General features: G+C 43.4%; 1 protein-coding gene across 3 annotated transcripts in view; it reads right to left on the reverse strand.

Annotated features, from left to right (window-relative positions):
• The window catches only part of EXT2 (exostosin glycosyltransferase 2), a 143,048-nt gene that overhangs the window by 122,147 nt on the left and 3,711 nt on the right, over nt 1–17,190 (reverse strand). For all 3 annotated transcript variants that reach the window (XM_055312348.1, XM_055312328.1, XM_055312338.1), the window contains exons 2-4: nt 11,524–12,089; nt 10,279–10,368; nt 4,720–4,836 (exon numbers count right to left, since the gene is read on the reverse strand). In XM_055312348.1, coding sequence (XP_055168323.1) covers nt 4,720–4,836; nt 10,279–10,368; nt 11,524–12,059 — 743 coding nt within the window. In that variant the 5' untranslated portion in view covers nt 12,060–12,089. The remainder of the gene's footprint in view (nt 1–4,719; nt 4,837–10,278; nt 10,369–11,523; nt 12,090–17,190) is intronic.

Below are 17,190 nucleotides of genomic sequence, written 5' to 3' on the forward strand. Positions count from 1 at the left end.
ATGGGCATTAAGGAGGGCATGTGATGTGATGAGCACTGGGTATTATATGCAACTGATGAATCACTAAACTCTACCTCTGAAACTAATAATACACTATATGTTAGTTAATTGAACTTAAATTTTAAAAAGTAGTAAAGAGGGGATCCCTGGGTGGCGCAGCGGTTTGGCGCCTGCCTTTGGCCCAGGGCGCGATCCTGGAGACCCGGGATCGAATCCCACGTCGGGCTCCCGGCGCATGGAGCCTGCTTCTCCCTCTGCCTATGTCTCTGCCTCTCTCTCTCTCTCTCTCTCTCTCTCTCTCTGTGTGACTATCATAAATAAATTAAAAAAATTAAAAAAATAAAAATAAAAAATAGTAAAGAAAAATTTTTTAAATCAGCATTGAACTATATCCTTTTCTCCAGTCTATGATCCTCTGTAAGAATTATTTTGTATTTTCATCTTGATGAAGATCAAAAAAAAAAATGTGTATGGTCATAGTTTTGCTCATATTTAATGATAAATACTGCTAAGAGTTTTTCAATGTCCAAGTGTTTATGTAGTGGGCTAATGAGAAGAGAGGAAGACTTAAAATGTAAATCATGTAAAACAAGCAAAATGAAATGCTAATTGCAGAACCTAAGTGATGGGTATACAAATATTCACTGTACTGCCAAATTTTTAAAACACTGCTGCCTGGCTTTAAGAGTTTCATAAAAAAATGTCGGGAAAAATATGAATCATGCATCTGCACCAGATAAAGATAAATGATGTCACAATAGGCTAAAGGGAAGCTTCCTCGTCATTCAAACAGGAAAAGTGGTAAAGAGAAGTACATCATCACCCCCACAGGTAAACAGCATAGGCATGCCAAACCCCCAAAACCATAATTAACTCTACACTCACCTTAAAAGACACAATTTGGTTTCAAAGAAAAAGCCTCAGCTATCAAATTGTTAATGTGAACATTATTAGTTTTGTAGATTTGTTTGCATTTAATTTGTAAATCTTTTTTAATTTTGAAGTCATATAAGCAAAAAGAGTTTAAATTGTTTTTCATTTGTACTTATTCAAGTTGTATTACTAAAAAAGTAATTAAAATGCAAGGGACCTTGAATAGACTAAAGCAAACAAACAAAAACAAAAACAAAACCTTAAAAAAAGAACAAAGTTCTCACATTTACCAATTTCCAAACTTACTACAAAGCTACAGTAATCAAGACAGTATGGTACTGGCATAAGGATAAACATACAGACCAATGGAACAGAATAAGGAGTCCAGAAATAAGCCAATCTATCTCTGATCAACTGATTTTCAACAAAAATGCCACGATCATTCAATGGGAAAGAACAGTCTTTTTAACAAACTTTTTTTTTTAAAGATTTATTTATTCATTTATGATAGACACAGAGAGAGAGAGAGGCAGAGACACAGCAGGAGGGAGAAGCAGGCTCCATGCAGGGAGCCCAACGTGGGACTCGATCCCGGGACTCCAGGATCGCGCCCCAGCCCAAAGGCAGGCACTAAACTGCTGAGCCACCCAGGGATCCCCATTAACAAACGTCGTTAAGACAACTGGATATCCACCAGTAAAAGAATGAAGTTATAGATCCCTACATCACACCACATATAAAAATTAACTAAAATATGGCCTCTGGGTGGCTCAAGCCAGTCAAGTGTCTGACTCTTGATTTCAGCTCAGGTCATGATCTCATGGGTCGTGGCATGGAGTCCCACATGGGCTCTCTGCTCAGCAGGGAGTCTGCTTGAAGATCCTCTCACCTTCTCCCCCTCCCCCAACTCCTGCTCATGCTCTCTTTTTCTAAAATAAATAAACCTTTAAAAAAATTTAACTCAGGGCAACCCAGGTGGCTCAGCAATTTAGTGCCACCTTTGGCCCAGGGTGTGGTCCTGGGGACCTGGGATCGAGTGCCACGTCGGGCTCCCTGTGTGGAGCCTGCTTCTCCCTCTGCCTGTGTCTCTGCCTCTCTCTCTCTCTCCCTCTCTCTCTCATGAATAAATAAATACAATCTTTAAAAGAAAAAAAATTTTAACTCAAAATAGATAAAAAAAAATTTAAGGGCTAAAATGATAAAATTCTTAGAAGAAACCACAGGTCTAAATTTTGTGATCTTAGTCAAGGATTTCTTATGCATGACACCAGAAGTATAAGCAATCAAAAGAAAAACAGATGAATCAGGCTTCATCAAAATAAGACACTTTTGTGCATTCAAGGACACCATCAAGATAATGAAAAGACAACTTATAGAATGGGAGAAAATACTTGCAAATCATATATCTGATAAGTATCTAGTAACTAAAATATATAAAGAATTCTTACAATTCAACAAAAATCCAATATAAAAAAAAATGGGTAGATGACAAATAGCCAAAGCAATCCTCAAAAAGAAAAACAAACTGGAGGCATCATGATTCTGGATTTCAAGCTATATTACAAAGCTGTAGTCATCAAGACAAAAAAATTAAAAAGTCTAGTCAAGAAACAGGAAGACAGGAACAGACATTTCTCTAAAGAAGATAGAAATGGGAGCACCTGGGTAGCTCAGTGGTTTAGCATCTACCTTTGGCTCAGGTCGTGATCCAGGGGTCCTAGGATCAAGTCCCATGTCAGACTCCCCACAGGGAGCCTGCTTCTCCCTCTGCCTATGTCTCTGCTTCTCTCTCTGTGTGTCTCATGAATAAATAAATAAAATCTTAAAAAAAAAAAAGAGGAAGATAGAAATGAGTAACGCTCTCCCTCTAAGTAAATAAATCCTTACAAAATAAAAAATAAATAAACCCACTGGAGTATACACTTTAAAAGAATGAATTTTACAGTAAATGAGTTATATCAATAAAAAAATTTTTAAATAACAAAATAAAAAGTCAACTCTAACAGAAAATCCAGAAAGTTGATCTAGGCAATAAATTCATGAACTATTTATTCACTCTTTGTACTTGTCTAACGGTAGAAAAATGTTTCAATCTCACCTTATCTAAATAACAAAATTTGCTATGTCTAAGTAAGTTAGACAATTTGGTCACCAGGCTACACAATACAACACACATACACAGGAGAGAAATTTCTTCACTTCGGAAAAGTTCTTATTTCTCAAAGAATCCATAAAGGCTTCTAAGTGGAAGTTTGGGATGCTTTGCAAACTATTTCCTTAAGACTCATTTCTGGGGGCACCAGGGTGGCTTAGTGGTTGAGCACCTGCCCTTGGCTCAGGTCGTGATCCCAAGGGTCCCAGGGTCGAGTCCCACATCAGACTCCCCCAGGGAGCCTGCTTCTCCCTTTACCTATGTCTCTGCCTCTCTGCGTCTCTCATGAATAAATAAGTAAAATCTTTAGGAAAAAAAAAAAAGATTCACTTCTGAGACCAAATACTATGTGTGAGTTTTTAAATCACACCCTGTATGACATTTCTAGTGTGGCAATATACAAAAATCGGTCAAGTTCATAGGTGAGCACATGGCACACAAGAATACTATCATTATCATGTTTGTTTAAAGCTTATTGAGATTCTGGGCAGCCTGGGTGGCTCAGCGGTTTAGCGCCTGCCTTCAGCCCAGGGCATGATCCTGGAGACCCGGGATCAAGTCCCATGTCAGGCTCCCTGCGTGGAATGTGCTTCTCCCTCTACCTATGTCTCTCTCTCTCTCTCTCTCTCTCTCTCTCTCTCTCTGTCTCTCTCTCATGAATAGAGTCTTAAAAAAAGAAAAAGAAACTATAGAAAAGCTTATTGAGATTCTTACCATGAATTAGCCCAATTTTAAATAGACCACATCAAAAAATCCTAGACAAAATGTCCTGCTCATCCAAGGTCTTTTCATTTTTTCATTCACAAGCCAACAATATGAACCAATAGTGTGACAGGCACAGTGAACATGGCAGTCAAAAAACAGACCAGGTATTAGCCTCACTGCACTTGCAAAATCCAAAATCCCAAGCAGATAGGCTGTAAGCAAGTCATTACAATATGGCCTAGTGACTGGTACACAAGGAGGAGTGGAGGCTGCTATGGGGGCATAAACCAGAAGAACCATTCCAGGGGCTAGGAAGGTGCCCCTAGAGTAAGCAGTACTCGAGTTAAAACCTAAAAGACAGCAGGTCATAAGTCTGATGAAAATCACAGAGAAGACCTCCAGATAGTGGAGAGTATTTGCAGCCCAAAAAATTGAAAAGAGCAATGCTCATTCTAGGATAAAGGTGGAGGGGGAGGTGGAGATGGAGATTGGTCCTGTGCCAGAGGGTCTTGAAAGACATTTTAAGAGGTTTGGGCTTTACCCAAAGGGAAATGGGAAATGAACAGCAATCGGGTTGTGAGGACAGCAAGATGAGAAGCAAGGAAACCAAACAAGAGGCCATTTCCACGATCCAAGGGAGAGATGACAGTCACCTGGGGTGGGATGGGGGCAGAGGAGATGGAGAAGTCGGCAGATCTAAGAAATATTTAGGAGGAGCAATCAATAGGACTTACTCTTCTGGTACAGGAAGGAAGGGAGATAAAACAGTGAGGGACACCACAGAAATTCAGGATTTGGAAAGCTGGGCAGACAGCACTGTGCACTCACTGAGCCAGAGAAAACTGAAGGATAAAGGCCTGGCGCGAGGTGGGGAAGATGGCAGACTCCAAGCCCCTGGCCTGTAACTGAGGCTTCGGTGCTGTGGAACCCAGCAGGCGGAAACTCGCTGGCATCTCACAGCACCCCTGGCTGCACTGAATGCCCCTTACCCCGGTCCTTTCTCCGGAAGGTCCACTTCAGCTGACAGCGGGCTGTAGACCGGAATGCTGACATCATAGCCTTGCCGGTAAGTCCACGTAGAGAAGCCACCACCAGCCAACAGAGCCCTGAAAGTACAGGATTTTGTCAAAGAATGAGAAAGGTCTTCATTCTGATAAGCTCTGTGGGAAGAGATAGGAGTAACCGGGTCAGTAATAATATTAACAAAGACCTGTATTCTGAGTCACTTTTCTCTAAAGACACCGTGCTCAACGTTTTACATTCACATATCCTAGACATCAGCTGCATTTGATCCCTGAGTTAACAGCCTTCTTCTGGAGTCCAAAGTAGTCTTTTCTTCTTTTTCATTTTTAAAACACACCACAGCCCAGGGGACACCCTATGAAAAGTTCCTTTGCTACCTTACTCAAATCCCATTCACCCCTCTCCAAAGCCATACCCCACTCCTCAAGACGCACAACAGCAGGAACAGACAACAGGTCTGCATGTGAAAACTGGTTACAGTAGTCACTCACTCACCCTCTGGCCTGAACCCCAGGCGACAATGGGCACAGAAAGCAGTGACGATGGCTAAGTATTTCATCCCATGCTACACACGCCCCAGCCTCTCTGCAATTCCTGCCCCAGGCAGGTCTTTTCAGTGTTGTCCAAGAGCTGCATGTGAATCGTGTGGTCTCCACCAGCTCTCACCTCCATTCCAGCTACTCGCTCCCCGTACAGGAAGCAAGAATCCAGGACTGGACCTGTAGTGCGTCCCATGCAGTCTGAATGCACTAACTTTTATTCTCCTTAATTAGAAGCTAGGAACATACTGTTTTAATTGAATCCAGCAAGTAGTACAGTGACACTTCATCAGAGAAAGGAAGCAGGTGTGTATCACACCAACTTTTACTGTTATTCTGTCCCTGGGGCCTCAAACCCATCAAAATCACTTACTGGGGCAGAGTTTTGCCAGTTCCACGTACCGCACACTCTGAGCCAAAATGTCTGAACTGAGAAACCACATTTTTTGCAATATTGATTGCTACCAATCCTCTCCCTGCCCTGATGACAACCTACATTCCCGTCTAACATGACCAGTTTAAGTTCAAAGATTTTCCAACCACCCCTGGAAATCCCAATCTGTTTATTTAAGCTTTATGAAACCAAGAATTGGTTAGTGAGGTAATGTGCAGGCTAAAAACCTCTCCAGCTGCCAGTCTACTCTGTAAAACTTACTATCCTCAGTACCAACATACGGTCCTATTTTTCCTGACTAACATTCAGCAGTGAATCCACCCAACATGAATTTGGACCAGTTCCATGACAGCAAGCAGACTGTATGGAACCCCATGACCTCTGTGCCGAGAAACAAACATGGATCCAATATACAGGGACCAAGCAGTCCAGGTAAACCAGGGTAATGGGTGATTAGGTAATTACAGCCACAGCCCCAGAGGAGAGGGGAAGGCGCATGTGACAAGAAAGGAAGCAGGATGGGATCCCTGGGTGGCACAGCGGTTTGGCGCCTGCCTTTGGCCCAGGGCGCGATCCTGGAGACCCAGGATCGAATCCCACGTCAGGCTCCCGGTGCACGGAGCCTGCTTCTCCCTCAGCCTGTGTCTCTGCCTCTCTCTCTATCATAAATAAATAAAAAATTAAAAAAAAAAAAAGAAAGGAAGCAGGTGTGTATCACACCAACTTTTACTGTTACTCTGTCCCTGGGGCCCCACTGGTACTCTGTTCTAGAGTAGGGTGGGGGTTATATACTGGTAGGAGGAAAGCATGCAATCTGAAACACTTCTCATGTCACCGATCATCCACATGAGATCTCCACTTGCAACTTCGGCAAGACCCAGGACTGCAATTAGCCAAACAGACCTCACACCAGCCCTCCTACTGATAAGATTTTGTCTTCAAGTCCCCGTATCATCATCTGCCAAGGACTCTATAACATTATAATAGAGACAAGAGTGTAAGCTTCCCTTGCTTTAGAGAACACATGTTTTGCATTGAGTGAAAAGTGCATTTCTGAAATGCACATTGTTTTCCTATTCTGTATCCCAAAATCAGAGATCAGGTCCAAAGCTGAAAGAGATTGAACAGAAAACTTGTAGCTAAAAAAGCATTAATCTGATAATCAGACTTATGCCAGGCCAAATGTTATGCCACTCAAAGTGTCCTCCAGCACTTTAAGCGTGTTGCAAGCCTTCCTGGCACTAGTACATCTCCTCTGTCAAGGAGCCTTCCATGTGGCCTCACACACTCCATTGTCCCTGCTCTGAGCTATCCTCAGATGTTCTCCTAGTTTTCCTCCTGAGTGTCCAAAAAGCCTAAACACAGTTCGTCTGCAAGCTCATCTTTTGCATTTCATTTGAACCATGCAGGTAATCAGGCCTGCAAACTCCTCAAATATAAAGCTTCATATTTTGCAAAAAAAAATTTTTTTAACCTGACCAATTCTATGAGTCATCCTTATTTGTTTACTGAATCAAACAAACTATAAAAAAAAAATATGTATGAGACAGGTAAATCTGAACAATGGCTAGCTATTTGTTGATAGTAGATTCCTATTAATTTTTAAGGTGTGAAAATAGTTGTATTATAGTTATATTTTTTAAAAATCCTTTATCATGGAGAGATTCAAATGGAAATATTTACAGATGTAATGATGTAACACCTAGGATTTGCTGCTAGATAACCTGGTGGGGAAGTGAGAAGGAGTACAAATGAATGGAGACCAGCCTTGAGTTGGTAATTACCAAAGCTGGACAGGGGGGTATGGGTTCAACACTCTAGTCTCTTCTTTTATACAGGTTTGAAATTTTCCATAACAAGTTAAACAAAACCCACACAAAGTTGAAATCTGTGAAAAATATGTGCAAAAAAAATAATAAAAATCCAGCATTATAATAATATTACAGAATATATATGAGAAAATAAGATTGGTAAAGTAAGGCATTGAAGAGGTATAATTTGGGATCCCTGGGTGGCGCAGCAGTTTGGCGCCTGCCTTTGGCCCAGGGCGCAATCCTGGAGACCCGGGATCGAATCCCACGTCGGGCTCCCGGTGCATGGAGCCTGCTTCTCCCTCTGCCTGTGTCTCTGCCTCTCTCTCTCTCTCTCTGTGTGACTATATTAAATAAATAAATAAATAAATATTTTAAAAAACCAAAACAAAAAAAAGAGGTATAATTTGCTCCCACTTAAATTTCACACATGTGCAAGTATATATATATGTGTACTCGTATATATATATACATATATATACACCTTTGTGTATAAATCCATAGAAAAAAAGCTAGAAAAATACATAGTATTAAAGGAGAGTGATTACCTTTCAGTAAGAAAGTGAAAATAGAGGAGGATTTGAAAACATATGTTCACATTTTACTCTTTATAAGCTTACACATTGTTGCAATCTTGTTTAAAGAAAGTACACGTGTATCACGTGTAGGGTTTTTAAATAGTGAAAGAGAAATAAAAACAGATTTAAGTAGCACAAAAGATATATATGCTGAGCAGACATTTCCTTCTGTCCTGGTCCCTGCATTTCCCCGAGTAAAATCATTCTCAAGTAATCACATCTATGACCTTAGACTTCAAGAGACCCTTGAAGTAATCTAATCTGGCGTGCCTGCCTGCTTTCTAATTTCCAAATACTCCAATATGCAACCCCTGCTAAAACCATTCTGTCCTCATGGTTCTTGCCTCCTCTGAATCCAGGAATGAGGACAAGTGATAAGAAAAACTCACAACCAGAAGACCATCTAGGTTTCAAAACAAAATTCCCCACATGCACAGATAAAGGAGGACTACACAGGGATTCATTACTTGTATTGGACTGCCTACAATCACTTACAACAATACATACACAGGGAAAAAGATTTAACCTTCCTGATCCTTAACACCTAAGCAATAGCAAGAACTTAAACTTCTTCCGGACTACTTGACACTTCCCCCGCAGAGAAATGAAATCCCATTTAACATGTGCACTTGATAAAAATAAAATCCTTCTCCCATGCAAATACATATACCAAAATGTCAGCAAAAAGTGAAATGTCCCAAACAGAAATAAGCCCTTCTTAAAATAAACCCAGAGCAGCAGGTGAAGACACTGCATTCCTAACAGCTTTTTCTTCCCTCCTCTGTTCCCTAAAGTATCTTACTTTCCCAGAGCAACCAAACCCATGAAACAGTAGCCCAGTCAGGAATGCTGGGGCGGACAGCCAAACTGAGGGCTCCGTTCGTATTTTAGTGGGTTTTCTGCAGAAACTGTGTGGCCTGACTGCCCTCTATCGACCAACATGGTTTCTACACCAAAGGTGAGGACCGGTCCTCCAGGTCTCTTCTAGTGATAACTGTATTTACAGATAGAAACACAACACTGACTCTGCGTAATCTCTTTAAGGCAAAGAGGGCTTGGGTTTAATCTTCCAGGGAAAAGTAGTACCAAGCACAGATTTTCATAAATGATGGGGTCAGCCTTTAGGGAGCTGAGAACACCGCTGGCCTCAGGCTACCCTCTAACCACTAACAATGATTTTAAGAGTTAAACATCAACTGTAAAAAAAAAAATCACTTATGGGGATCCCTGGGTGGCTCATCAGTTTGGCGCCTGCCTTTGGCCCAGGGCGCGATCCTGAAGTCCCAGGATCGAGTCCCGCGTCAGGCTCCTGGCATGGAGCTTGCATCTCCCTCTGCCTGTGTCTCTGCCTCTCTCTCTCTCTCTCCCTCTCTGTGTCTATCATAAATAAATAAATCTTTTTTAAAAAAATCACTTATGAGTGAGTTCTGACATCAACTTACAACACTGCTGCACCTGGCGTTTTACCTGAGACCCCTGGCTTGAGCCTCACCTTTGTGCTGTCCTCAATGCCTTGAACCCAGTACTCGGAAAGGAACCTCATGTGGCACCTCATTCCCGAGCCTTCTGGGAAGCCTCCAGACCAAGCAGTTCCGTCAATGTGGGAAAGGGCTGATAAACACAGCAAGCAGATCTAGAATCATAATCCTGTGATCCTGGCCACTCCACACCACACATGCTGTTTGGAAGGTTTCAATAGGAAGAGAAGAAGGAGAGAAGTGTGTGGGCGCAGGAGGGAAGGACCCCACTGACTGAAGCAATGGGGAGTACATGAACTGGAGTGCCCTCGTTGCTCTGACACTACAGACTGGGGGGTCATTTGCATACCTCCCTTCCCATAGTAAACTGCGGCTCTACTTTGAGCCAGTGCTCCCCAGTTCAGACAGAGCCAACACAAGCCAGCCATGAACCAGGCCTTGGAGGTGGAGGTGCTGCATTAAGAAGAGCAAAACCCAGACTGAGGGAAAAAATCCATTTTTTGAAACCCTATGCTACTAGTTGGTTCTCCACAACAGATTTAAGCAGGTTCCATCTCACTACATCTATGTCTCAAGCAGGGCAATGCCTAGGACAATTTCTTTAACAAACAATTCTGATTACATAGTGTGTCCCACTAAGCTTAGAAATATGACTTCACATGACAGAAAGGGTCTTTCCTTAATCCTCAGAAAGCCATCACAGGGACAACCCCAAATACACTTACCTGTCTCTGGGGACATCCAGAGCTGTGTTATAATCTGGGGGGCCTCCAGGCAACATGTTGAACAGCAGGTGGTTTGTACCTCGATCCCACCTATTAAGAAATTAAACATGTAGGCGAATTCATGTGTCAACTATGGGAAGACATAAAAACAAGAGTCAGTATGATGATGACATATGATGATGAGTATGAAGATGACAAGTAGCAAGTATCCCCAAACCCAAAGAGGGCTACTTCTCAGGGGTGTAAAGTGAATTCCTAGAAACCGCAAGAGTATGTCAGACGCTAGCCTGGCTCTTCTAAAGAAAAAACAGATGGAGGGACGCCTGGGTGGCTCAGCAGTTGAGCATCTGCCTTTGGCTCCGGGTGTGATCCCAGAGTCCCAGGATTGAGTCCCACATCGGGCTCCCTGCATGGAGCCTGCTTCTCCTCCCTCTCCCTATGTCTCTGCTTCTCTCTGTGGGTCTCTCATGAATAAATAAATAAAATCTTTTTTAAAAAAGAAAAAATGGATGTGTATTTTGAGCTTGGCCACTACAGAAGTGCCTATGATAATGACATCATTTGATTAAAGGAACAAAAAAGAAACATAGAAGGCTGGTTAAATACATCATGAAACATGTGTAAAATGGAATGCTATACAACCCTTAAAATTATATAGTAAAAGGATATGAAATTATTTGGAAATATATTCATAACATATTAAGGAAAAAGGGCAGCACAAGAGTATAGAATGTGTAATACCATTTTTGACAAAACATGTATGTACACGTGCATATGCAGGTACTTCATACAAAAATGTATATATTTTTTGTGTTTATATTTTTTATACAAAAGCCACTGGAAAGTAACATCCTAGAGGTAGCACCATGCAACCAATCTCACGTTCTTCTTTTTGCTTACTTTTATTCCCAGACTTTTTTACAGTGAACGTGTATACATGTAAGTAAGGAAGGGGGGGGAATTTCAATATAAAAGGAAGGCAGTGAGATGAACTATCCTTTGATTTTAAATTCTAAGATGTTGGGAGCCCACAGCAATAGCACCAATGGCAAACTGCTTTTCATTGGTACAGAGGCGAGGTGCTTCCAGCACTGAATTTGTGCTACAAGTTGGTCACTCCTACACATGCCATCCCACAAGGAAAGAACAGCTGAAGGCCAGCTCAAGGGAGAACCATTCCCTCTCCATGTACTTCCCTGCAGTTCCCCAAAGGACCTGGCCCCCGTCTGTAAACGTTCTACATACCTAGAGAGCTGGGCCAACGCTTGTGCTGTCTCCTTAATGCGAAGCGTGTTCTGGTTAAGTACGTCGATGGATGGGACAAACAGGCAGGCCCGGTTGATGTCATCAGTATAGTAGTCGCTGTCTGAGATGGCCATGAGCAGTTCGTTATACTCTCGGGAGATGGTGTTGCTGACTGGGACACCGAAGTCATCCACGTACTTTTTCAGAGAGTAGATATACACCTTGATTTTGTTCTTTGGGTTGAAGCCACAGCGGTAGACATCAAAACACGTGTGCATTCTGCAACTGAGATCGCCCCGCTCAGGGATGGGACTATCGGCTGGCAGCCTGACCACTGGCACGTCACGGACACTGCGCTTCTCTACATTCCAGTCACTGGAGGACTCAATGGAATGGGGCCAGAACTGAAACATGCCAGTGGCAATGAGGCCCAGCAGGACAATGGAGAAGAGGGTGATGTAGTAGATTCGGTGCTTGGTCTTCATTCTTGGGATAAGGGCAGGACCCCGGATATTGTACTTAACTGACGCACACATAATGACACACACAGCTTCTTCCTCCCACTCCTAGTTCCAGGAAGAGACACAAGAAAAATGAAGTAGTTAGGGCAGCCAATGACCCCTGAAAGGACTTTGACTTTCAGCCTACTATTTCTTTCCCTGATGTGGTTTGAGGACATCATGAAATGGAATTTCACCCTTCTTCTAAACATATACAAGTATATATTTATATATTAAATATAGCTACACGCTATATTTAGCATTTAATACTACACATATCAAATACAAATATTGATAAAGTATAACTGTATCCTATAAATATATATTTAATAAAAGCATAAGTTGTAAGTGTATGGGGCCTAGGAAGAGGGACACTAACCAAGGAAGAAAAATCAAAAATAGAATAAAAATAGCTGTTTTGGTTTGTTTTGTTTTTAAACACGTGGCTAGGGACGCCTGGATAGCTCAGTGGTTGAGCGTCTGCCTTTGGCTCAGGGCGTGATCCTGGAGTTCCGGGATCGAGTCCCACATCGGGCTTCCTGGATGGAGCCTGCCTCTCCCTCTCTGTCTCTCATGAATAAATAAATATTTTTTTAATTAAAAAAATTAAAAATAAACACGTGGCTAACATACGGGGCACCTGGGTGGCTCAGTGAGTTGAACATCCAATTTTTGGTTTCATCTCAGGTCATGATCTCAGGGTCATGAGATTGAGTGTCAAGGGGTCCATGTTCAGCAAGGAGGCTGCTCTGCCCCTCCCCCAACTCCCTAAATAATGTTTTTAATCTTTAAAAAAAAAACACTTGCTAACATAAACTGATGCTTCGTCTGGACAAACTGACTCTTGGTTATTCTAAAATCTGTTTTCATTCACTTATATGGTCAACCCTGTGATGAGTGAGTACCTACCATGCACAGTGCAAGAAACGAGGAAGGAAGCAGGACCTCACCTTAAGGGAGCTTTTATTTTACTAAGGGAGGTGGGACAAAACTCTAACAAGATACAAAATGTAAAAACAGCACTAGTAAAGTGTCCATAAAGTGCCAAGGGCTGTTAGAAAAGATACTCTTTAATCTTTAAAAAAACATATACAGTGATTTTTTTTTTTAAAGATTTTATTTATTTATTCAGGAGAGACGGGGGGGGGGGGGGGCGCGGTGCGGGGCGGCAGAGACACAGGCAGAGGGAGGAGCAGGCTCCATGCAGGGAGCCTGATGTGGGACTTGATCCTGGGTCTCCAGGATCATGCCCTGGACTGAAGGCAGCGATAAACTGCTGAGCCACCGGGGCTGCCCTACAGTGATGTTTTATAATGAAGGTGACAGTTGACATATTCAGATGGAAAGAAGCAATGAAGAAAAGCCTAGGGAGGAGATCCCTGGGTGACTCAGTGGTTTGGCTCCTGCCTTCGGCCTAGGGCATGATCCTGGGGTCCTGGGATCGAGTCCCACGTTGGGCTCCCTGCAGGGAGCCTGCTTCTCCCTCTGCCTGTCTCTGCCTCTCTCTGTGTCTCTCATGAATAAATAAATAAAATCCTTAAAAAAGAAAAGAAAAGCCTAGGGAGATAAGGAAGGAGGGAAAGAAGGGGCAACGTGCTGGGTCAATTTCCAAAGACTGATGTCAACAATTCTTCACATCTTTTTTTTTTTTAAGATTTTATTTATTTATTCATTCATGAGAGACAGAGAGAGAGAGAGAGAGAGAGAGAGAGAGAGAGAGAGAGAGAGAGAGAGGCAGAGACACAGGCAGAGAGAGAAGCAGGCTCCATGCAGGGAGCCCGATGTGGGACTCGATCCCAGGTCTCCAGGATCACGTCCTGGGCCAAAGGCAGGTGCCAAACCGCTGAGCCACCTGGGCTGCCCAATTCTTCACATCTTTGATGTGCATGCCACTTTTCTAATCAAAAGGTAGAATCTGAGCAGCTCTGGTGGCTCAGCGGTTTAGCGCCGCCTTCAGCCCAGGGCATGATCCTGGAGACCCAGGATCGAGTCCCACATCAGGATCTCTGCATGGAGCCTGCTTCTTCCTCTGCCTCTGCCTTTCTCTCTCTCTCTCTCTCTCTCTCTCTGTGTGTGTCTCTCATGAATAAATAAATAAAAAATATTAAAAAAAAAAGTAGAATCTATTTCTCTTCCCCCTGAATCTGGGCTCGCCTTGTGACTTGCTCTGACCAAGAGAATATGACAGGAGTGACATTCTCAGGCTTTTGAGCTTAGACCTTGAGAGACCCTGCATCTGCTCCTCTTGTCCTCTGGGAACCCAGCTGTCATGTCATGAGGACACCAAGCTCCCAGCTGAAAGTAACCTCGGGGAGACCCCAATGGAAACTGTATACAACAGACAGGAACCATGCCCAGCAAGTTCCACTGCACACCCCTAGCAAATACATAGTGGTTATTGTTGTTTAAGCCACTAAATTGTGGGTTGGTTTGTTATACGGCAATACATGAATGAAACAGCCAATAAGCATCCCTGGCTGATATAAAGAAAATTCTTAGTCCTCCACTGAAAATACACTTTCCCTGTAGACCACAACTTAAGATCCTTACCAAACACAAATCTTCCCCATCTGATGTCTAGACACTGTGTGGGGAGGGAAGAGCCATGGGACTGTGTCACATGTCACAGACTCACCATGTCACTGCGATAAGCTGCTTCCACATGCCATATGTCAGAGTCCCAGCCTACAAAATGGTCTCATTCTACTCACTGGTTTTTCAGAAAAGCTACTCATAAAAAAGGAAATAACTGAAATGTTCATAAACCATCTTAAAGGTTAGCAACCATTTTTACTTCGGCTAAACGAAGCTCTCCCCAGTCACTGCCCACGTGGCAAAACTGCTTCCTGCCTAGCTGGCAGGGTACCGGCAAGCCTTGATTGTTGCCTTCATACCAGTTCTTGGGCAAAATGTAAATAAACAATCACCAAAGATTTCAACTCCTATCTCTTGAGACTATGAGGTGGAACATAAGAAATTTGTCACAGACTAATGCATGAAAGCACATACATTTGAAGCTTAAAAACGATCATCTTTGGGGAATATACATCAACCATTCATATATACTCATTGATGCCAGGACAGAAGTACAGGCCTGAGAGTGATTTCACTTTTTCTGTCATTCTAACAACCAGCTTGCCCCTGCTCCCTACTCCCTCCAGGCCCCTCCACAGCTTTGCCAGTCTCTAGGTCTCTGGGAGCTAGGAGATAGGAAGTCTCAGGACAAATGCATGCAAGGAGCTGCACATTCCACTTCCCCACAGGCTCTCAAGGTATAGTTATACCTTGAATCAGTGCTTCTCTAACACCCAAAGGGTCGGAATCTCGGGGGCAGCTTGTTGAAACAGAGTCCTTGGCCCCAGTGCTGGGGGTGTGTACCAGGAGATCTAAAATCAGGTCACAGGGCAGATCCCGTGGCTCAGCAGTTTAACGCTGCCTTCTGCCCAGGGCGTGATCCTGGAGACCCAGGATCGAGTCCCATGTCGGGCTCCCATGTCGGAGCCTGCTTCTCCCTCTGCCTGTGTCTCTGCCTCTCTCTCTCTGTGTGTGTGTCTCTCATGAATAAATAAATAAAATCTTTAAAAACAAATGAAATGGATTTTTTCTATAAACAACAGATTTTATTTTTCTATTTTTATTTTTTAAGATTTTATTTATTTATTTAGGCAGTGCTAAACTGGAGCCACCCGAGCTGCCCAAGAAATCCATTTCAAATCTCCACCTCCCTATACCTCTGATCCTTTCCTCAACACTCTAACAAGACAGTTCTGGCATCTCCACCTCATTTACCACAGGCCAGGCCCTAACGCACTACTGACATCTCGAGCCAGATCATCCTTTTCTGTGGGGAGGCAGAAACAACCCCCAGTTTTGACAACCAAAGATACATCCAGACACTGCCAAACATCCCTGGCGAGGCAAAATCACCCCTACCTGAGAACCAGCGGTACAGATTGTTGTCATGTCCAAGTTTGAAGGCATCTGTCCAGCAGCCTATTAGGATTGGCTCCAGTTGCTCTTGCAAGATCATTAAATCCCAAATCCCTAGAGGATGCTCCCCAAGCAACACAGCCTCTCCCAAGCAACTCTACGGTCCCCCACCACTCCACTCTTCAGCTGACACCCTCAAGATTCACTCCCACACGTGTGCCCCCAGCTCCTGCTGCTTCCCATGAGCCACATCCTGCAACTCTTTTAGTACAAAAGCTACCTGCCCAGCAGCAGTGACTATACTTCCTCCCAATGCTGGAATCCTGAGGGGAGGAGGCAGATCTTGAGGAAGATAAGGACCATCCTGCAAGGCAAGAGCCTTCAGTGAGGTCTTTGCAGAATGTCCGGACAAAGAGAGGTGGATACTTCTGCCAGCTGAGAGGATTAAAGGAAATCTGGGAGTTCAGAGTTCTCAATGCCTCCACCAAATATCTCCATCTCAGGTCTCCCCCCTGGCTTTAGCAGAGGCAACCTGCCAAGGCTGTGCATTGGGCGTCCTCTGCAGCTCTACCATAATGATTAAATTCTGGACCTGATTTTCAACAGTCTGCCATCCGGCTGCAGGAGATATGACCACAGAGCTTTCTGTCGCTCACGGTGTGCACTGGGTTGGTAACTGGCTGATCCGAGCCTGACCTTACCTCAAGGCTCGAAGGAAGATGCCAAGAGACAGCCAAGTCCATGAGCCTTATCATTATTGTCATTGTCCATATACTGCTCACGTACTAGAGCTACTGTACTAGCCAATGCTTTCCTTCTACCTGAATCCCATACCACCCACCATGGGCAAGAGTTGTACCACTGTGATGCTAGAGAGTACCAGGGGTTGTCAACAGCAACACAGGGGTCCTTGTTGCCATTTGAGGGTAAGGGATTCCAGTTTTACAATACTATTCTCAGGGTCGGCTTTCTAGAGCCACTTCTAGCACCAACTGTCTTAGTTCACGTTCTGCCAAACTAAGAAAAAAACAACTTGAAAGCAGGAAGCTTGCAGAAGATGAGTCCAGAACGCCAGAGTGAGGGACACAGGAGAGGAGTCAGGGGAGAATGGATAGCCATGAGGGTTACCATACTGAGCTGGGAATGGGGCTCAGTATGGGGCTCTGCAGAGTCATGGAGAACACAGAACTGTCTCATTGAAGGATAGGAAGCTACAGCATTCATCTATTGGAACCCA

The sequence above is a fragment of the Nyctereutes procyonoides genome, unplaced genomic scaffold (genome assembly GCF_905146905.1).
Source record: "Nyctereutes procyonoides isolate TBG_1078 unplaced genomic scaffold, NYPRO_anot_genome, whole genome shotgun sequence".
Taxonomy (NCBI): Eukaryota; Metazoa; Chordata; class Mammalia; order Carnivora; family Canidae; genus Nyctereutes; species Nyctereutes procyonoides.